The sequence below is a fragment of the Glycine soja genome, chromosome 15 (genome assembly GCF_004193775.1).
Source record: "Glycine soja cultivar W05 chromosome 15, ASM419377v2, whole genome shotgun sequence".
NCBI classification, from domain to species: Eukaryota; Viridiplantae; Streptophyta; class Magnoliopsida; order Fabales; family Fabaceae; genus Glycine; species Glycine soja.
In genome coordinates, this window is record NC_041016.1 from 11408180 (window position 1) to 11431074 (window position 22895).

The 22895-nt window shown below is 31.9% G+C and overlaps 2 protein-coding genes across 2 annotated transcripts; both read right to left on the bottom strand.

Annotated features, from left to right (window-relative positions):
* Positions 1-669: 669 nt before the first annotated feature.
* LOC114388576 (transcription factor bHLH147-like) lies at positions 670-1837 on the bottom strand. Its single transcript, XM_028349127.1, has one exon. It carries the CDS (start codon positions 1423-1425, stop codon positions 817-819), a length of 609 nt encoding a protein of 202 aa, XP_028204928.1. The 5' UTR covers positions 1426-1837; the 3' UTR covers positions 670-816.
* Positions 1838-12873: 11036 nt separating this feature from the next.
* LOC114385828 lies at positions 12874-14710 on the bottom strand. Its single transcript, XM_028345892.1, has 2 exons — positions 14408-14710; positions 12874-14016 (listed from the first exon to the last, which is right to left on the bottom strand). Exons 1-2 carry the CDS (start codon positions 14708-14710, stop codon positions 13609-13611), a joined length of 711 nt encoding a protein of 236 aa, XP_028201693.1. The 3' UTR covers positions 12874-13608.
* Positions 14711-22895: the final 8185 nt, after the last annotated feature.

Sequence of the window (22895 nt, forward strand, 5' to 3'; positions counted from 1 at the left end):
TATATCAGGATCCCAATTTTACTCTATGGCGTATTTATCTACAATTTTCTATAGAGAATACTATTATCATGTAAATCAATTGGCACTAGTTTTGGACATGTAATTATATTATATTCATATATTCTAAAGGAGAGTTTTCTCGTTTCCTATCAGACTAGAAAAGGTTTATCTTAAATTTTGCTGCTCAGTGGCTGTGCAAACCATAAATAATGAATTCTTTACCTTAACAAGGACATACACACATTTGTTAGTCATTACCCTCAAGATTGGATTGTTTCGTTTGCAGGCTTCTTAACTCTAGCTTACCAGCTACTTCATCATCACATTATCATCACCATAGTTTCTTCTTTAATCAATCTACTACTTAATTTGGACAAAAATTGAATGTTAAAAACTCTTTCTTTTTTCATTTTTTTTTTCAAAATCAAAACAGATCCACAACCGAAATTCACATGCCCCCGCCCCGCCCGAAAAAGAAAATAACTTATAATTGATGTTACATTACATAAACCATCCTTGATTGAGAATTTTTATTTTATGGATAGCTTCAACTATCAGAACGAGAACCCCTTGGTCCTTGATTGAGGAAGTTAAAATTAAAAGACAATATTCTGATAAACATTCCAAGCTAATTAAGTATGAGATTGTTTTGCTCGAAAGGTAAATTTAAAAAAAAGAAGAGGAAATAGAAGAAGATATAATATGTATGTACTGGACAATTAACATAAACGAAAGTGAAAACGAGGCAAATAATAACAAAAATCAAGAAGAGGAAAAAAAATATATGACACGTGGCATATTCGCCGGAAAGTGAGATCAACTTGGCGGCGCGGCGGCGGAGGTTGAGGCGGAGGAAGAGCCTAAGAGTAAGTCAGCGAGAGCTTGCATGGCGCGAACCTGCATCTCGAGCGCGGGTATGTAATCGATGGCCTCTTCGAGAATCACGGGAAGCGGTTCTTTTCTGCAACCGGGAACCAACCGGCCCAGAACCCTAACCTTCCTCTGGACCGCGGGCAGGGTTTTCCCCTTGAGCCGGAGAACGCTGAACCGGGCCTTCTTGGGCCGGCCCGGCCCAACAACAACCTTCTGCCTCTTGTGAATCGGCTTCCTGAACTTCAGCTTGAGCCGGTTAGTCAGGATGGCGCGGCTCCACCGCGTTCTCCCCTTCGCGGCGACGGCGAGAACCCTGTCGGCCGCCTCGCGCACCGCCCTGCCGCGGCGCGGCGCGTCGCCGGAGATGTTGACACGCGCCAGAGCATGGTGGAGCTTGGAGGAGTATAGCTGTTGTTGCGCGTGGGATTTCCATTTGGCGTGGCTCTGCTCATGCTGTAGTTGGTGTTGCTTAAGGGATTTCTTCTTCTTCTTTGTGCGGTGAGAGTCACGCGACCGATCCGCAGTTGGATTCGCGATCAGAGATGACGACATGGTACAACAACGTTGGGGAAATTAAAACTTAAAAGGGGGTTTGTGTTTTTGGGGGGGCTTCTAACTTTCTATTTGTGGGAAAATTTGTTGGATTCAGATGGATACGGTATAGAGATTCGGGTGAAAGAGGGAAATTTATGATTTTTATGGCTAGATTCCAGAAGTGAGGGAGTGGGTTCTGAAGAGATATGTGTATGTATATATAGTTGGAAGAGCTTCACTCTTGAGAATGGAAACTAAGGGTTTGAGAGAGAGGGTGGTGGCTGAGAATGGATGGTGTTTCGGGTGGGTGAGGTGTCCCTTCAACTTCACAAGGAGGTTGAGTTGAAGGGAGAGAGAAAGGGTGGAGGAGGCTTATATAAAGGAATCGCCACACACCACGCATCCTTTTTCTTTTCCTTCTTAACCTAATTAATTCATTGTTAACTACTAGTAAACTCCTTCTTAATCATGCTTTTCTTTTTTGGGTGTTGTTTGGAACCTTGCATGTTCGGATGTTGGTTGGGCCTTTCAACACTTGCTGGCTATGTTGGTTTGGTTTGGTTGCTTCAGTTTGGCAGGTGAACACCTCCATTTTCTGCACTAGCCCGCTATATTTACAACTTGTGAATAAGATCATTTTTCCCACACATGTATCTTCGTTTTAAGATAATCTTATTGGAGACATGGTCTATGAATGTCAAATATGAATACTTCTTTTAATAAATATTTAGACCCTAATTCATTGCATTAGCGAGGATTAATTTCTTCTACTAAACTAATTTCCATTGAATAGATTCAACCCCTTCATTGTAACAATAACCTTGTGTGATGAATGTCTAGTATAGAGTTGAAAATGAATCGAGTTCAGTTCAACTCATTAACATTCAGCTCAACTCATAACTCAACTTTGAGTTTGATATGAACTTTTTTTTCCAACTCAAACTCAATTATGTTTAAGCTTAGAATAGTTTGATTCGACTTGTTAGCTCGAATCACATGAACTAAGAATAAAAAATTTTAAATCTTATGTATTTTAAATTTTCAATTTATTAGTATATTTTAGGTAAAATGATTGTTTAATTTTGTTTAAAAAGGCAAAACTAAACTTATTCTATTAGCTTTATAGGACCACAAAGTATGACCAAAAAAACATAATTATAACCAAAGCCCGCATAAATAAAAACTACTCCACCATGCATATATAAAAGAAAAGAAAATCCAATCAATTATATAAATTTAATATGTATATATAACCGATCCATGAGCCAAACAAGTTAAATTATATGCAACTTAAGTTCAACTAATTTATTTAATAAGTTTAATTTTTAACTTAAGTTTAACTCATTTGGTTCATGAACCAAATTCAACGAGTTGATTATTGAATTAAGTTTCCAACTATTTTTTAGTTGGTTCAATTCATTGTTACCCTTAAACTCTTTCGTGTGATAAAGATTTGTTGATCAAACTACTTGTAAAATTTAAAATTGTTGTGTTTTTAGTTTAGTCATGCATTTGTTATTTAATATACTCTTACAAATTGTTTGGTTTTGGTGAAAAAGAGAGCAAGGGAAAAAGATTAAAAATGTGTTGTTTTCTTCTATTGTTTGGTTGGATATGAAAAAGAAAAATAATGTAAAGACACATGAAGAAGGACTGTGATAACGGCTAAATATGAGTTATTTTTTATAATGAAAATAACCTTAAAATATTTATTTAACAGATATTTATGCTTAATTGTTAAGAATTGATGTTTTTCCTATTTATGTCTTGCAGATATAAAAATGAGGGATTAAAAGCCAAAAAGATGCGGAAAATACCAAACATATGAAAAAAGAAGATTTTGGTATCAGGCCCAGCCCAAGAGGCGTTCAGCGTGAAAACACGCATTAGTGCTAAGCAAGAAGAGGTGCACTAAGCGCGAATACAGGCACTCGCGCTAAGCGAGCAACGCAGACTTAATGCGAGTACACAGACCCAAGTCCATTCCAGCATCTATAAAAAGGGAGTCATGTCAAAGAGAAAAGACACACCGAATCTCAAAGCATTCTAATACACACCCAAAGCCTGAGAACTCTCCCTTAGGGAATTCTTTCTTCTCTTCCATTATTTTCTATTCCTTTTTTCCATCATTTCTCCTCTATTAGTTTCTATACCCTTTTTCTAGTGTAAGACCCCTTATGGTCATGAGAGGCTAAACCCTTAGTTAGGGCCTAACAGGCCTAAAAAGCCAAAAGATGTATTGTATGCTTCATATCTATCAATGCAAACAGGTGTTTTCTTTCTTATTATTCTTTCTTATTTTAATTTCATGTATCATTCATCCTTGCATCATCTTTAGCGGTCAGGTGCTCGACAAAGGGTAATCCTTAATAGAAATACAAGAAAGGTTTTACATGCATTAATTTTAAGAATTAGTTGCTCGACAGAGGGTAATTCCTAATAGAAATAAAAGAAAGAGGTATCTTAATAAAATCATTGTTAGACATAAAGTGATTGCATTGTGCCCATGCATCAAGGCAAGCATTTAGAATTAGAACTTCATGCATTTTATCTATTGAATCTTTGTAAAGACATTTGGGAGATAGACAGGTAAAATATGTTTGTCATCGTGAGATATCAGGGGCAAATATTCTAATAGATGTAGGTAGGAAAAATTTACCTAATTGGTAGAGAAAAATATAAAATAATACATCTTAAGTAAATAAGGCATACTAGGTCCTAACATTCCCATCTCATTGAATTCCCTATTATATCCTTTGTCTCTTATTAATATCTATTATTTTAGTTATTATTTGTTTTAGCTCCTCTTTTCCTCTTATAAATTGGAAATTATCCAACAGAAGTACAAGACAATGTCCTTGTAAAAATTGACACTCGAACTTCCGAGTCTTTACTATTTAGATATTTTGGTACACTTGTCAAACGGTTAACAAACTACTATAAACATAAGGCTTGGCTTGGAAAGAAGGGTACTTATTTTTCCTTTGTATGTTTTGAATCTAATATGGCTAATATTTGTCATGATACATGATTTATTGACTCAATGTTGTCTCTTTTCAAGGATTTGAATATTTTATAACTATTGTTGATGATTCCACTAGGCATACTTGGAGCTATCTCTCGAAATAAAAAGTTGATACTAGGACATGCATATTCATCCATCATGTTTCTAATCATCATAACTACTATATTAAAACTATTAGATATGATAATGGCCAAGAATTTAATATGCTTACCTTTTATGATGATCATGGCATCTTGCATCAAACCTATTGTGTGGAAACTCCACAACAAAATTCTAAAGTTGAAAGGAAGCATAGACACCTTTTAGATGTCACTCGTGTTTTACTCTTCCATTCTAATTTGCCTAAAGTTTTTGGTCTTATGTTGTTTGCCATGTTGTACATCTAATAAATAGATTACCAACTCTTGTTCTAAATTACAAAATCCTTTTTGAAATGTTACATGACAAACCTCCTACATTTCTTGACTTAAAATTTTTTGGTTGCCTTGCTTATTGCTCAACCATAAGCCAATATAGAACCAAGCTTGATAGTCGCGCAAGATAGTGTATCTTCCTAGGGTACAAACTAGGTACCAAAGGATATATTTTATTTGACTTAGGTTTTAAATCTACCTTTGTTAGTAGACATACTATTTTTTATGAGAATGTTTTCCCTGTCAAGTCTCTATTACCCCTGATCATGCACCCTTTTCACACATTGATGATAACTTGTTATTTGATGCATCCATTATTCCCCTATCACTAACAATCTTGAACCTATTTCTTTACCACAAACTAATACTGAAAATATTATTTTTTGCAAATAATGAACCTACACAAAATGTGCCTCTTAGGAGATCCACTAGAACTAAAACAACACCTGAATATCTACGTGATTTCCATTGAAGAATTTCCAATTTTGTCACTTGTGATGATACACATAACATCCCTTATCCCTTATCTTCTTACTTGGGTTATCACACACATTCTCCTTCAGATAGACATTATAATTTAACTATATCTACATTGGAAGAACCCAAGACATACAAACAAGCCATCAAATCTACGGCTTGGAATCGATGCCCATAATCAAAATAATACTTATGATCTCATGCCTTTGCCAGAAGGTAAGAAACCTATTGGATGTAAACAGGTTTACAAGATAAAACTCAAAGAAGATGGCTCCTTAGAATGACACAAATCTAGGCTTGTTTCCTATGGATTCTCTCAAACCAAAGGTATCGATTGCTTTGCCACTTTTTCACTAATTGCAAAGGTTAACAAAATTCGGCTACTTTTGGCCATTGTTGTAGCAAATCAATGGTCCTTGCAACAACTTGACATCCACAATGCATTCCTTCATGGAAATCTAAATGAAGGTGTATATGGAACTTCCCTTAGGCATCACTCCTACTCAACCAAATCAAGTCTGCAAGCTTAAGAAAGCACTATATGGTTTGAAACAGTCAAACAAACAATGATTTTCTCGACTCTCTTCCTATTTAATAAACCATGGATTCACTTAATCTTCCTCTGATCAGTCAGTATTTTTAAATGTTATAATCACTCTCTCACTGCATTACTTGTTTACGTGGATGATTTGATCCTTGCAGGAAACAACCAACAAGAAATTAATGACATTAAGCAATTTCTCAACAAACAATTTAGAATTCGTGACCTCGACAATCTTAAATATTTTCTTGGATTTGAGATTGCTCGGTCTCATCAAGGAATCCATATTTGTTAAAGAAAATATGCATTGGAAATAATTTCTGACGTGGGTCTTTTGGCTTCCAAACTTGCCAATACTCCTATGATAAAAAATTTCAAGCTTCACAAAGATGATGGCAAGCTCTTGGATAATCCAACAACCTATAGATGTCCCATTGGTAGACTTTTATATCTTACCATCACTAGACTTGATCTCTATTGTTCAGTTCAATAGTTAAGCCAATTCATAAGTTGTCCAACCATTTCTCATCATCAAGCCATAATTAGGGTACTTCGCTACATCAAAGCCACCCCTGCCCATGGTCTCTTCTATTCTATTGATTCTCAACTTTAACTTAAAGCCTTCTCAAATTCAGACTGGGCAAGCTATTCAAAAACTAGATAATACATAACTAGATATTGTATTTTTCTTGGTTAATCCTTAATATCTTAGCTTCCAAAAAGCAATCTATTGTCTCATGGTCCTCCATTGAAGTTGAATATCGCGCATTGACTTCCACCACTCGTGAAATTCAATGGCTCACCTACATTCTCAAAGAATTACAACTTCCCTTCATTTCACCATCTCTCCTTTCCTGTGACAACAAGTCAACTACCTACATCGCAACCAACCCTACTTTCCATGAGCGATCTAAACACATTGACATCGACTACCACGTTGTTAGTGAGAAACTTCAAACCAAGCTCTTCCATCTTCTCCCCATATCTACCAAAGACCAACTTGCATATATCTTCACCAAGCCCCTTGATTTCAAACCTTTTTACAAAAAGATAGTTTTAGTTATGTTTTTCTGTTTTATGTTAGGATAGTTAAGATATTTCTGTTAGAACTCTTTTTATTTTAGATTTTAATCTCAATTGAATAACAATTCAGTTTTCTCTATCTTGAGCTCCCATAATAATCATGTCATGTTACGTAAACAGGTTTTAAATTTTAATCAATGACATTCGTAGTGTTTTATTTTTGTATGTTTCTGGATTCAGTGGTTATGGTTGTGTCTCCTCAAATCTCACAACTAACCTGAGTACAACTTTTCTTTTTGCATTTAAGTTGGCAGCTTCAGTTGAACGAAAGAAATTTATTTTCCTGCTTTGAAAAAATGTCGTTAGCATTGCCTCGGTAATCGTGAATCATCCCCCAAACTTTGTTTCATGATTACACAAACAGGTATTTCAACAATTGTGACTAGTGATTAAAAGCTTATTTTTGCACACATTAATGATGTTCTGTCTGAGTATTTCAGGATCCAGGATCTTCGTTGAATTAATTTGACTCGAGTTATGTTGGCTTGTTAGGGATAAAATTTTACCAATTCTTATTTTTTTTATAAAATCTAAATTCAAAATCTTATTTAAGAAAAACCAAACTTCTTATCAGCAAATGCCGTTTAAGTGATTATTTGACAAAAACATGTTGCAGTTAAAAATGCATTTTATGATGTCGATTAAACTTCCCATCTTTGAATTTGAAATTTGAAATGATTCTCTACTGTCTAGTAACCTAGACAAAAAAGTAACTTGAAAAATAATAACCAAATCAATGAAGTTACAGATTGCGGCACTTCTTAGCTGCTATCTAAAGTGGGACAAAATGTTCATATCTCAGATAAAAACTTGTTTTTCTTTACTCGTTTAATTGTTATAGAAGTAGATAACCTACAAATAAAGTATAATTGACATCAAGTACTTAATGTGTGGATAATTTTGAGTTCAAGGTATGGATATACAATTATATTGACTATTTAGAGGAAGTGTTTTTTATTTTAAAAAATAGTAAATAGTAGAATGAAAAGTCACTCCTAATACTATAAGGTGGGACGCCAATGATATATATTCCAGTAGAAGTCCACTTAATGGATTGCTGCACAAGTCCAAATCATAAGTAGTTTCATCTAATTATAGTTATTCAATTAGCTCCTAAGACGTTAAGGAATTTTTCTAAGGAGGATAGCCCACTAAGAGAAGAAAGTGTCATTAAGGGATTCCACTTACCCATAGAGAAGTTGAAAGTTCTTTTTGGATCCTTAATTACTCGTGTCAACTTGCATTGATGAGGAAGTGTTTTTTCACCCATAATAATTTTACTCAACTCAAACTAATGAATTTTACTAGAACGGTATGTTGGGTGGGTGAAACCAAAATTTAAGTTGTGCGGTGCCCCTGAATGACCAGTACATTCATTTAATCCTATGTCTTTATATCTCCCATCAAACTTTGCCCCCGAAAATCAAAAGCAACATAATGCCAATCAACACGAAAGCACACCGAGCTCAACTTTGACAAATTCTGACAATATTCGAGTTTCGTTGCCTGCCCCGGTTACTTTATTATGAGCATTGAACAATTCCATCAAATATTAATACCCCATTTGGAATGGGGCATGTATGCACTTACACGTCTTTCACCTATTGACTGAAAACATAGGCCCCGCAAAATGATTATTTCTTTTTCATTCCGTGCAATGATTATTGGGTTTGATAATCTGCTAACACGAAAATATGTAACACAAGAGGGGGATAGATACATAGATGCATGTGCTTTGTTTTGTAGGTTGTGTTGTTGCACTTTTCTATCCTCGGCATTGGTTTTGTATTTTGGTTGGGGATTTGGATTTTTACTCCTTTGAGGATGTGGATGCTTATGCTCCACAATATACCTGAAAATTGAAATGGACCCAGTACCCTTTGCAATAAATATTTTTATCAATATGATCCTCGATTATTTCTTTGTTAGCCCTTCAGAACCAAGCAGCAGAGAACAATATATATGGTGTCTCGTCTTGCTTTTTAATTCTTGTTTCAGAGCTTGCTTCCCACCAAGCTCCCATTCCCACATTGTGCTAGAATAATCGTGGTGCAAATTCTACATTGGACTAAGCTCAGCACTCAAGAGACACCACAGCAGAAACTAGAAAGCTACTCAACTAAGTTAGGGTTTAAAGATATAAATAATATTTATTTTTTTTCATCTAACGAACGACGTGATATGGTAAAAAAGGAAGTTAAAAAATGAAACGAAAAGGTGTTAGATCGTTTTTTATATTTTAACAATCTTATAATCAGAAATGACTTAGAAATCAACTAAAGGGGCTTCTTTTTTGTAATTATTTAAATATCTGATTTTTAACCAGTAATTATATAAAAAAATTTAGCAAATAATTATATATTACATGATATATAATTTATTTTGATTTATTGTAAAAATACAAATATTACAGTAAGTACAAACAAAATAAATTTATACTCCACTAGTTAATTTTTTTTTTGTAGAAGATTATATTCGTTTTCAAATACATTCATTGCTTCTAAAATATTATTCACAATACTTGTAATTATTGTTATTACTGAAAGTAATTTTTTAAAATTAAAATTACTCAAATATTATTTGATATTAACTATATTAAATAATCTATTGATTAAATTTTTATTTTATATATTGATAATGAAGTATTAGAAATACTTAATTATGAAAAATTTGTTAAAAACTTTGTATTAATTAAAATAAAATGTCATAAAAAATCTTATGAAAAACCAATTCTTTAATGAAAGTGCTATAATGTTATAATCTTATCACCATAACCTCACTTAAATTTGTTTGAATAATACCTAAGTTAGATCCTTGATAGATTTTTTTTTTTAATCAAATTTTACTTACTTATCAATCTTATAATCAGAAATGACTTAGAAATCAACTAAAGGGGCTTCTTTTTTGTAATTATTTAAATATCTGATTTTTAACCAGTAATTATATAAAAAAATTTAGCAAATAATTATATATTACATGATATATAATTTATTTTGATTTATTGTAAAAATACAAATATTACAGTAAGTACAAACAAAATAAATTTATACTCCACTAGTTAATTTTTTTTTTGTAGAAGATTATATTCGTTTTCAAATACATTCATTGCTTCTAAAATATTATTCACAATACTTGTAATTATTGTTATTACTGAAAGTAATTTTTTAAAATTAAAATTACTCAAATATTATTTGATATTAACTATATTAAATAATCTATTGATTAAATTTTTATTTTATATATTGATAATGAAGTATTAGAAATACTTAATTATGAAAAATTTGTTAAAAACTTTGTATTAATTAAAATAAAATGTCATAAAAAATCTTATGAAAAACCAATTCTTTAATGAAAGTGCTATAATGTTATAATCTTATCACCATAACCTCACTTAAATTTGTTTGAATAATACCTAAGTTAGATCCTTGATAGATTTTTTTTTTTAATCAAATTTTACTTACTTATCAATCAAATTTTGATGGTTGGGTTAGAAAAAAATAACCTCAGTCAGGCCCGCTGCTATAAGAAGAAAAGCCCAATAGAGAGTGCCGAAAATGAAAACCCAATCAGTTGGCCCAGTACGTTTGAGTTGTGCTACAGTAAGGTTCCATCAAAGATGGTTTTGGTTTTAAAAATCTTCACAACAAATTTAGTACTGTCAAGATAATACAATTATATCCTAGTCCAGCCAACTGATTCTAAATGAAAAGTTAATTAAACGCCACGAATCCATAATTGTTGACTACTTGGTGTTTGTGTTGTGTGGACTCCACCGTTGACACACTTGCTGAATAACTTAATTCTATAGTTCCACCTTAAAACGTGCTTAATACTATTGTTAGATATATATTCTTATGCATGCATTAGAACTTTTACTGATTAAGTATATAATCATATTTTTGGGTAAATTTATATGGTATTCCACAAGTTTGGTTACCCCAAAGAGAAATCTCCGTACAGGTACCGGAACGATACCAGAGTTACATAATTTCCATACAAAACTGTTTATTCACTATTTGAACTCTAGTTCATGTACCATGTTAATCACTATGGGTGGCAAGCATGTGAACATAGAATCATGAATGTGCACTAAATTCGATGTAGTGCCAGGGAATCAAATTTGCTTTTCCTACATGATGATACTCCTAGCTAGCACGAGCCAGTGGTAAAAAACAGCCACCCGTCTCCCTGAGTTTTGGTAAAGCAGAAACAGTTAAAGTGGATATAGACACACTCTTGATGTCCCACAGGCTCAAAAACTCTAACATAATAAAGATAGTAAGTGTTTTAGTGAAAATTTTGATGAGGCCGATGCACTAAATCTTACTTTAAGTAAAGTTAGTTTTGAATGTCTTACTCTCACCTGCATTGGCTTAAAAAGTACATTCATGGATTACATCAAAACTATAACAATGTTATTTACTGTAATTGTGTGTCAAAGGAGGAGAAATCTGACATGGTGATGTCGGCCTACCATATATAATTTCTCCAAAGAGACCACACCCCATGCTATTTATAATATGAGAAAAAAAAATATTAATTACAAGACCAATCAATTACTAATTAATAGGAAACCAAATATGCTAATAATAAATACAATATCAGGGATAATGTCAAGATTTAATCTCAAAAACTTTCACTTTTTTTAACTACCGTGTCTTCTCTTTTTGAATGAGTGGCGCAATCTTCTAATCGAAGAGCATGTTTCTGCTCGTCAAAATTTCAGCGATCAAAGAATTTAAGATGATTGCTAAAAACAACCACTAGAGGTACGGAACATTTACAGTGATGAATTCGAATTTAAGGCCGAAATGTCCTGGTCTTACAGGTATAGTGCAGATATTTATGCATGATATTATTGTCATTCTTAAATTTTGGCATAACGAATTTTTGTGTTATACATTGATTTAAGTATGCATTTGATACACTTTCAAAATGACATTAGGACAGTCTTGTTGATAGTTAAAATGGAATGCCAGTATGTTTAGTGACATCAAATCTGATTATGCCTTCAAGCATCAGATGACACACCACCACCGCCCTTCATATAACAAGCCTATTATAATGAAAATATACAATTGAAAAGACCATGGTTTGGATTCATTACTCGGCACCATTTACTAGATATTGAAATTATATATCCATAATGGGAATAGTTATAGGTGAGACATCCTTTTTTTCTTTTGTATTTTAGGGCACTAAGCTCTTCATGGATTGTACCCCAAAACAGAAGAAGCAAGAGCAAGAGCAGAAATCAGTATAATCATTGATCAAAAGTCCATAAGAGATTAACAAATTGAAAGAAAAATGGGTAGACGAAGATATACCAGCTGGGCTCTCCCAGCAGAATAAGTATAATCATTGATAAAAATAAATACAGAATAGATTGTCAAATTGAAAGGGAAACGGGTAGATATGGATATGCCAAGTGGCCTCCCTGAAGTTTCAAACAGACTGGATAGAACATCAAGCAGGGTGAACTATGCTAGCAATGACGTCTTCTGACTCAAGGTGATGTGTCAATATGTGGTAGATGAACCTACTTATGTCAGGATTTATTAAATACAATTAGGAATCAGTATTCGCAGGTCTAGACATTAACAAGAGTATTCCGGTAGGAAGTGACACCACTAGGGAAAATTATTGGAGAAGTTCATAAATACCACTTCCATTTTATCTTTGAGTAAAATGTTAACCTTAAATTTATGCTAGTTTCTCAAGCTATGGGTCTTATCATTAAATTCAATGGTGTAAATTATCTTGGAACATGAAAAATGTTACGCAGGATTTTCCAAATGTTGTTCATGTGTCAGCACAAGACCTACATTTACTGGGGGCACTGATATTCGTCCACTCCAATTTAGGGTGGATTGGGATAAAAAGAAGAGAGTTAGAGAGAAGAGAAAAAAAGGAAGGAGAGAAAGTGTTAAATGTAATAGGTGTTATGGTGAAAAGGGGAGAGATAGAAAGAAGATGACGTGGAAGTGGGATGAAAGAGAAAGTGGATGGATGATAAATTTTTTCCTTTGCTGTGCTAGGGGGATAGGAAATGGCCTAGTGAGGTATTGAGAAACTGATTCTACACTTCCATCAATCAAAGGATTTTAGGACCCTTAAAAAAAGAAAAAGAAAAAGAAAAGGAAGAGAGAGAGAGGGAATGAAGACATGAACTATAAGCTGGAATCAAAATATCATTGTGTTTGGGTAGAAGGTTGTAAACGTACGTTTGCAAAAGCATCATCACCCTTGCTTTTACTTTCAACTTACTTTTATCTGTTGGATTTGTATAGTAATAGAATCGCGCACACCACATTTCCAACTTAAATTTAAACGCACACATCCTCAAAGAAAGCAAGAAAGCAACGGTGTTTGAATATACATTCTGAAGACCACTGAAAGCAGGAAAGAAAAGAATACGCATTACAGAAAACAAAAAACTGTTATAGTTAAGGTGGGTAAGAACAAGTGCAATCGACCAGCATGTCAAAAAACTGCTTTAGTTAAGGTGGGTAAGAACAAGTGCATACCTCAAGTCAAGTGTAAGACTAAGAACGAGTTATTCCAAGAATTTTCAGTTGAAGAGATATATTTACAAGCTAGATAACAGAGGATCTTACCTCTTCTCCCGTAGTCTAAAAGCATATGAACCTTAGTGGAATCGTTCAGGTTGGCGTCGGTCCTCTGTAAGGGCCACGAGCATCCAAAGTGAAGAAAAGCAGAACTGATACTCCAATTACCCAAATGAAGGTACACAGAAACAACATTCGACTTTTCATCGAAAGCAAATGAGCAAACTGATCTCTCTCCTCTGGCAAGGTATAGGTTTGGAGATCACTTATAACATACTCAATTATGCCATCCATAAGCTCTCTTCTAAATTGGGGAGCTTTAACATTTCTGAGAAAATTCACAGTAATCTCAGCTTCCACAGAATTAAACCTAGAACTATCTAATTCATCGTTGCAAATAGAATTAGCGGACCCAATAATTTCCGTTGCGTCGGTGATTTTTTTAGGACTTAAATCAGATGGAACCAAAGTCACCGAGGAAGGTTCTTCCAACAAGAAGTTCTGAAACATATATGAAACAATTGATTAAATCAGATGAAGCCTCCACTATCAATTACCCTATCAGTACAAAATGCCTAATAAGTCCAGTATCCAATTGATTTTTGCAATTACAACCATAATCGCATTGAAAAATTGAACACATACCAGCAATTAATCAGCACATGTAAGAATTGTGTCCGACACAAACAATAAAAATAAAAAGATAATTTGCACATCGAAGATTTTCGTTTTATTGTAGCTTAAATTAAAAATACGATTAACACAAATATTCCAAGCTGCGACGCATTTTCGGAAACGTTTTACTGTGTTATCTCACATGACTCATGAATTGGTGACAAAGAAACGTCACAAAAAGCATCGGAAGAAACAAAATAGTGAGATTCGAACTAACCGTGACATCTTCGTTGTGATTTGCAAATGAGATCTCGGAGATCGGTGATAAATCCACGGAATCTTCAGAAAGGGATGCAAATGCCGCATTCAAGCTCTTATCTGTGATCTGGCGAAAGAGAATAAAAGGAACACGAAAAATTGAATATAAATGTAAAAAGCGAAAAAAGAAAGAGTGGGAAATAAACTTTGATGAATTGTAGTGTGCCTTGTTAGACTTCTTAGACGGAAAATCCTTGAATCTGCCATGGCGATTCTCTGTGGAGCGCGCGAACACTTTGTGTGATGTTTGGTGTTCTTTCATTGGCGTTTGGCGGGAGTTGAACGGTGTTATGTGATATTTCAATTTTTAACTATATATAGGTCGAGATTTCGAAATGGTAAGGATAATATTTATTTTTATAAGTGATACCTAAATTCTTTATTATTTATTATTTATCATAAATGATTTTTCCTATTTAAATTTTATATTTTTTTATTTAAGAATTATATTTGTCGTACTTTATTTTATTTTAACAAGTGAATAGTAGTGTGATAAAGGCTAAATATGAGTTATTTTTTATGATAAAATATATTAAAAATATCTTTAAAAATATTTATTTAGTAGTTATTTTTGGCTTAAATGTTAGGAATTGATATTTTACTTATGTATGGCTTGCAGATATAAAAAAGAGGGAAAAACGAGAAAGATCCAGAAAATATCAATAAGGAAGATTTTTTATATCAAACTCAAGTTCACTTCAACAACTATACAAAAGGAGACTAAAAAGTCAAAAGATGTATTGTACACTTCATATTTATCAATGCAAACAAGTGTTTTCTTTCCTATCATCCTTTCTTATTTTAATTTCACATATCATTCATCCTTGCATCATCTTTAGGGGTTAGATGCTCGACAGAGAGTAATCCTTAATAGAAATACAAGGAATGTCTTACATGCATAAGTTAGTTTTAGGGATTAGTCGATCGACAAAGGATAATTTCTAATAGAACTAAAAGAAAGGGGTATCTTGATAAAATCATTGCTAGAAATACAGTGATAGCATTATGCCCGTGTATCAAAGCAAACATCTACAATTAAAACTTCATGCATTTTATCTATTGAGTCTTTGCAAAGACATTTGGGAAATAAATAAGTAAGATAGACTTGTCATCGTGAGACATGAGGGGCAATTCCAACAAATGTGGGTGAGAATAAATTCACCAAATTCATAGAGAAAAATCTAAAATAATACATCTTAGGTAAATAAGGTAGGCTAGGTCTCAATATTATTACATTCTGAATTTATCTTTCTTTATCTTCATCTTAATCTTTTATTTTTCTTGTCTTTTAATTTTCTTATCTTATTTTATTTATCTTCTATTTTTTTTATCTTTATCATCTTTTAATTTAAATCTTTTATCTTTTCTTTTAAATCTTTATCTTATCTCCTATCTTTCTTTATCTATTATTTTATTTCCTTATCTCTTGCTTGTAGATTGAGTTTGCATCAATCTAAGTACAAACAAAGTCATTGTGGATTCGATACTCGGACTTCCGAGTACTTTAGTACTTGTGACAAATTTGGTACACTTGCCAACGAGTTAACAAGTTGTTGGCGCCATTGCCGGGGACTTTGTTTTTCGTACTTGGCTGTTTGCATATTCCAATTTTAAAGCAATTAGTTTTATTTTAACTTTTTATTTTTGTTTTTATTTTTTTAAAATTTTTTTTTTATTTTTCTTTATTCACTCTTATATTAAAAAAAAAAAAAGCTTTTTTCTTGTGAGTCTATGCTTGTAGGGTGGAACCTCAGAAGAACTTGATCCATGAAAGACATTTTAAAGATGAAAGATATTTTTAAGAGGTAGACTGAGCATTATGACAGCACACGATCAAGGGTCAGTCACCCACCACCGGTAAATTGTGATTTTTGTGGAGGAGAGCATTTTAATGACAACTGTCATCTCTACTCCATGAAAAACTCTTGATGCGGACAGGAGTTACACCCTTACAATCAATATGAAAAAGAAAGAACTCTTAATCTTGAGAGTGTGTTTACGAAATTCATGGCATGCCATGCTAGCTCTAAAGCCAATCAAAACTTAATACAATACCAAGAAATTCATGTTGCCAAGAGCTACTTCATGGAAAATTATCAGTGGGAGCAAGAGTTACAACCCTACCATCAATATGAAGAAGAAAGAAGTTCAAATCTGAATAATTTGTTGATGCCATTCAAGGAAACAACTGAATCTACTCAACGAGCATTTAAAAGTCTAGAAATTCAAGTTGGTAAGCTAGCAAAAGAAATGGCTAAATTTGTGGCCACATGGGAAGAAAACTTTGCAGAGGTTGAAGCTCATAAGGAGAACCTTGTAGAAGAGCATGATTCAAGAGAAAAAGATGAAGAAAAAAGTGAGGAGAAAGCACAACAATGAGAGAAGTGCTCACAAGTAGAAATTCAACAAGAAAGTATTTTTCCAGTCAATACCCTTCCTCATCAACTGATTGTCAAGAAAGAAAGGCATGGAGAACATGAGAAGGCCTTAAGTATCATTCTTTCCTTGATCACTAGCACTTCTCTTGCAATGATATGGAAGATGTTTCTAGAATACATGAGTTTCATGAAGTCTCTAGCTAAGAGGCGAAAATGCAAGGAAGATGTGTTCTATGTGACCTTCATGCCACCTTGAAGGCATTTGACCCTTTCTTACTTTATCTCTCTTTTAGTTAATTGCATTGCATTTCTTTAGGATAGTTGTGTTATTTCTTTTCTTTATTTATGATTTTGTGCATTTTAATTTCAAAAATTTAATTTCGGTAGTTTAAATTCAGTCATTGAATAAAAATTCCACGATATTTATGAAGTCATTGCCAAAGCTTTTTCTGAAGGACTCAAACACTTGAAATGTTGCATACCATTTTTGTGAAAATGTTGGTTCCATGAAGGCAAGTGTCAATTCAAGTAGTAGAGTATGAATCACAACAAAGAGAGAAAATGTTAGCCTGTCTGAAAGAAATCATGGTGCGATAAGCCAACAATTTTGTTTTGTCCCGGTGAGTTGTGTGAAACTTACTTGTGAGAGAAAATCTGTTTTTAATTTCCTAATTTTGCATCATTTTTAGACTGTTAGATTAATTACATTAGGTGGAAATAATCAAGGTCCTCTTTCTTCTTATTTTCAACCACTTAGCCAAAAAGCCAACCTTTGATGATAATTTATCCCTTGCACCTTATTTGAGCCAAAAATGATAATCATGTTTTTTGTAAAACCCCTAAGCCTGCCTTAATTATCTCCTAACTTGTTTTAGGGTTTAAGCTAGCATAAGGATTTTAGTCATGATATACCCCTAATTTGGTGGAGGATTAAGGTAAAAATTGTCTCAAGAAGGTAAAACAACACATAATAAGGCACCCTAAAAAAAAGCTTGTAAGCCCAAAATTTCTTTCCTTAAAAAAAAAGAGAAGGAGGTAAATCCTAAAAAAAAGAAGAAAAAAAGAGAGAAAGAAGAATAAGGCCAGAAAATAAATAGGTCTCATAAGTGTTGTTAGAACAATAAATTTAGGCTGAAAAACAAATAAGCCTAGGTTGAATAAGTGAAAGTTTTTCTAGGATAAATGTTCTCTTATAACTTAATTTTTGAAATCCCAGAAAAACCATAATTTCTTTGATTAGTCAGGTCATATTACAAGCCAATAAAAGTCCTTAGTGATCTACCAAGTGTAAGCAGGATAACTTTAACTGAAATGAAGTACAAAATTGGAAACATTAATTGCAAGTCGTAGAATTTTAAACACTCACCCAAGACACTTGTGCGCAAAGAGAAACACTAAAGCCTTGTGAGGAAAAGTGAGGCAAGCTGACCTGATTAATTTTTGCTACTAGCCAATTCTATCTCAATGTTTGTTTATGCTTCCATTGCAAGATCATGGCAAATGCAAGAAGGTCCAGCTAAGGGAATTTGAAAAATTACAACTATTAGAAAGTTTTGGAGCATTCAGAGTCTACTCTCATTTTTTTTTTTTTGCTTGAGGACAACCAAAATTTTTAATTTGGGGGATTCTGATAACGGCTAAATATGAGCTATTTTTATAATAAAAATATATTAAAAATATCTTTAAAAATATTTATTTAGTAGTTATTTTTTTCTTAAATGTTAGGAATTGATATTTTTCTTATTTATGGCTTGCAGATATAAAAAGGAGGAATTAAAAGCGAAAAAAATTCAAAAAATATGAATAAGGAAGATTTTTGGCATCAGACCCAAGTTCAGTAAAACAACTATAAAAAACCCCAAGTCTACTCTAACAATTATAAAAAGGGAGTCAAGCTAAGAAGAAAAGACACCATCCCAGAGACTCAGATTTAATGAATATATCAATATATCATAAGCGTGAGTGTCTCTAGTAGGGGAAATCTTTCTTTTTCTATCCCTTTTCCATCCCTTCTCTTTCATCAGTTTCTAAACCCCCTTTCAAGTGTAAGACCCCTTATGGTTATGAGAAGCTAAACCCTTAGTTAGGGTCTGATAGGCCTAAAAAGTTAAAAGATGTATTGTACACTTCATATTTATCAATGCAAACACGTATTTTCTTTCCTATTAATCCTTAATAGAAATACAAGGAAGATCTTACATGCATAAATTTTAGGGATTAGTAACTCGATAGAGAATGATTTCTAATAGAACTAAAAGGAAGAAGTGCCTTAATAAAATCATTGCTAGACATAAAGTGATTGCATTATGCCTGTGTATCAAAACAAACATCTAAAATTAGAACTTCATGAATTTTATAAAGACATTTGGGAGATAGATAGGTAAGATAAGTTTGTCATCATGAGACATCAGGAGCAAACATTCTAATAGATGTAGATAGGAAAAAATTCACTAAATTGATAGAGAAAAATCTAAAATAACACATCTTAGACAAATAAGACAGGTTAGGTCTCAGCGTTATCACATTCTGAATTTATCTTCATCTTTTATTTTTCTTGTCTTTTAATTTTCTTATCTTCTATTTTTTATCTTTATTGTCTTTTAATTTAAATCTTTTATCTTTTATCTTTTCTATCTTCTATTTTTATCTTTAAATCTTTTATCTTTTCTTTTAAATCTTTATCTTATTTCATATCTTTCTTTATATATTATTTTATTTTCTTATCTCTTACTTGTAAATTGGGTTTGCATCAATCTAAATACAAACAAATAAAATTTTCGTCGATTCGACACTCGGACTTTCGAGTACTTTAATACTTATGATAAATTTAATATAATTGCAGTTAACATAGTGTCTCTTTTTTTATATATTAAAATTAAAGATTAATTGATTTAATTATGTCAATTAAAAAAGATATTATTAGTGATGAAAATAATATCACCTACATTAAAATAAAAGCACATGATCTTTCTCACCTTCTGTTAGTAATCTGTATCTTTACTTATTAGGCACTTAACTGATCATACGTCATATTGGTAATTTGTTACTTACACTTTAATTAACGGGGAAAAATCAATGAATATAAAACAATGATTAAAATACAACTATAACTTAATTAAAATACTATTTAAATATATTTGATAAAACGTTAACATGTTGAAATAAAGTGAAATTCCCTTGGGATATTTTAGATAACTTCTTTTCTTAAGTTTAAGTCTAAGTCGTATGGATAGAAAAAAAATATTATTAAAAGAACAGAACTTATTATAGATGATGAATATTTTTTTAGTAAAATTGATTATTTAAAAAGTTATTGATTTGCACCCATAAACGTAATCATAAATGAAAAGAACTATGGAATTTTTTTAGTAAGTAATAAAAACATATTTTACCTTTATAAATATTACAATAAACTTGCACAGCAATAAATTGTAAACTTAGCTGACAAATTTATAAACACATGACTATTTTAGAAAAATATATCTAAGTCTCGAGTTATTTTTTTTATTTTTTATTTGTAAAATACTATGTTCAAGGATGAATTAAAAGAGTTATTACAATAAGAGAAATGCCATGAACATATTATTTGATACATTCTTTTGAACTCATTATCTTTTATATTTGTTCAAATTTATTAAAAATAACACAATTTTTTTGGATCTTAAGTCATATTTAACTGCGGCTTTCAATAAATTCTAACCCCTTAGAAAAAATATATTTAAAAATGTATATGAAAAATTATCTTTCTAACACTTCTTGTTCCAACAATGAAACAAACAAGACATAAATACACACTGTAGCTTATGAGGTGGGATTAACAAACATATATTTCTAGTAATTCCCACCATAAACCATAAAGCAGCGGAAGTATACAAATCGCACGAACAATGCATAGTAAAATGATGCTCTGAGTATTATCTCTAGCCGAAGAAAATCATTTAACTGTAAAAGAATTTTTATTTTAAATCAGCAATATTATTTAGTAAGAATGACTCTTATGAAAAGTGTTGATAACTTTTTAGCCAATAAGAGAGAAAGGAGCAGATGAATAGAGAAAAAAAAAGTTATTTTATAAGAAAAAACCATTTCCCTATACTTCACACAAAACCTATTTTTGTATCCATTCAATATTTTTCAATTTAAAATAACCAAATATTCTTACGATTTCAGTTCATTTGATTCACCCACATAACAAGACGACTGCTGCTTTACCCAAAACTATGCATGGAATATATATAATAATCTTTTCTTTAAGATTGTGTTATAAATAATAGCATTTTTTTCTCTTCAAAACTAGTATTATAAAATAAATATTTTTCTTGAAATAAACTTATTCAAATACGCATATTTAATTGCCTTTCACCCTTTCACAGCAGGAAAGCCAAGAATCATGCGTGGCCTTCCCCACGAAAGCTGCTTCAAAATAGCTTTTATTGTTAATCATGAGAGACTTTGAACTCTTCTACAAATACAACATTCAATCACAAAAACGTATGCTAAGTGTCAACTTCTGCTGTTACGAGTAAAGTTTTAGTCCATTTACATCAATTGGTCGATTAAAAAGCAGAGGATAAACTCTAAATCCATATAAAAACTTATAGGTTTATTATAAAAACATTATTATACATTGATTTGAAGTAGCCCAAATTAATGCAAGGCTCAATAGATATAGGTTGTGAAATCTATAAAGAGTTCGATGTTTAATGTTTAAGTTCATAGATCAAGTAATGAAACTATTAAAGTAACAATATGTATTAGAATTAACAAAACACCTTAATTATCTGATCGTGACAAAAAGTTTGCATTGGTTAGGTGCGAGATATGCTTGTTAAGGAACAAGCAGTTATTCTTTCTCTCGATCAGTCGTCTCATGTCGTCATGAAAAATGGGGATTCCTGAGAGATGTCTTCAAGCTTGAACTTGGAAATTAAGAGAATGGAGAGTAGAAATAAACATTATTTTGTTTGAAAGAACTAAAAATATATTTAAATTTAAAAATTAATATGGATTATGACTGCGCTTATAAAATTATATTGTTGATTTTAAAAAATATTTTTTTAAGACTTTAGACAACTTATAATTGCACTACTGGTTAATGAATAAAGTTATATTTTGGAAAATTAGGCCATTTCTATTTTAGTTAAACAATAGTTAATAAGCTATATAAACTTTACCTAATGATCGACTTGCTAACTATATATGTACTAACTAGAAAAAAGTTTAATTTCTAAACTTGATTATATATATATATATATATATATATATATATATATATATATATATATATTCCATATTATAAAAGAAACCGTATATAAAATTTGTATATAGGGCCTCTCAACTCTCAAGCACCTTGCAGTCAGCCGTATGTGCGAGTATAATTAAAAGTTACTGTTGGCATCACGGGCAGGTACCAAAAGATATGTATTCCAATTAACTTTGTTTATCATCCCAAAGTCTAGAAGCTTATGTGTAGTATGGAATATGGATGAACAAAACATAATGGCCAAATCCCCGCGGCTAAATCTAATGCTTTTTATGCCAACCAGCAGTCAAAATTAATGTCTTCCCAAGAGAGACTTTATTGATTGTCAATGTGATTTGTATAGTTCTATGGGGTTGAAAAAACTAGCTAACTAGCTAGGATCAGCTTCCTCCTCTTCCTTCATTATGTTATGCAAGTTGAGTATCATTTTACATTATAACTTTTTTTTAAAATGTTGCCTATATTTGATTACATATCTATAAATATTCAATTTATCTAAAACTTTAGAAGAATGATCATTAACAAATGATATTATATGAATCGACGGTTTAATTTACAAATTTCATATTTTATAAAAAGTTATTATGGAGAAGAAATATATATATATATATATATATATATATATATATATATATATATATATATATATATAAAACTTGATCCAGTGTAAGGAGTGTGTGTATTAGTGTACTTTACAACACAATTTTTTTTTGTTGAATTTATAGCACGTGCACTTGTTCTAATACATTCTTTATTGACAAATTTATTAAAACTACAAAATTATTTGTAAATTGCATTAAATAAAG

Bases quoted from the DNA above. Each gene is read 5' to 3' on its own strand.
- LOC114388576 (XM_028349127.1), bottom strand. From the start codon at position 1,425: ATGTCGTCATCTCTGATCGCGAATCCAACTGCGGATCGGTCGCGTGAC.
- LOC114385828 (XM_028345892.1), bottom strand. From the start codon at position 14,710: ATGAAAGAACACCAAACATCACACAAAGTGTTCGCGCGCTCCACAGAG. The intron at 14,017-14,407 runs GTTAGTTCGAAT...TATATGTTTCAG, and splicing joins ATCACAACGAAGATGTCACG to AACTTCTTGTTGGAAGAACC.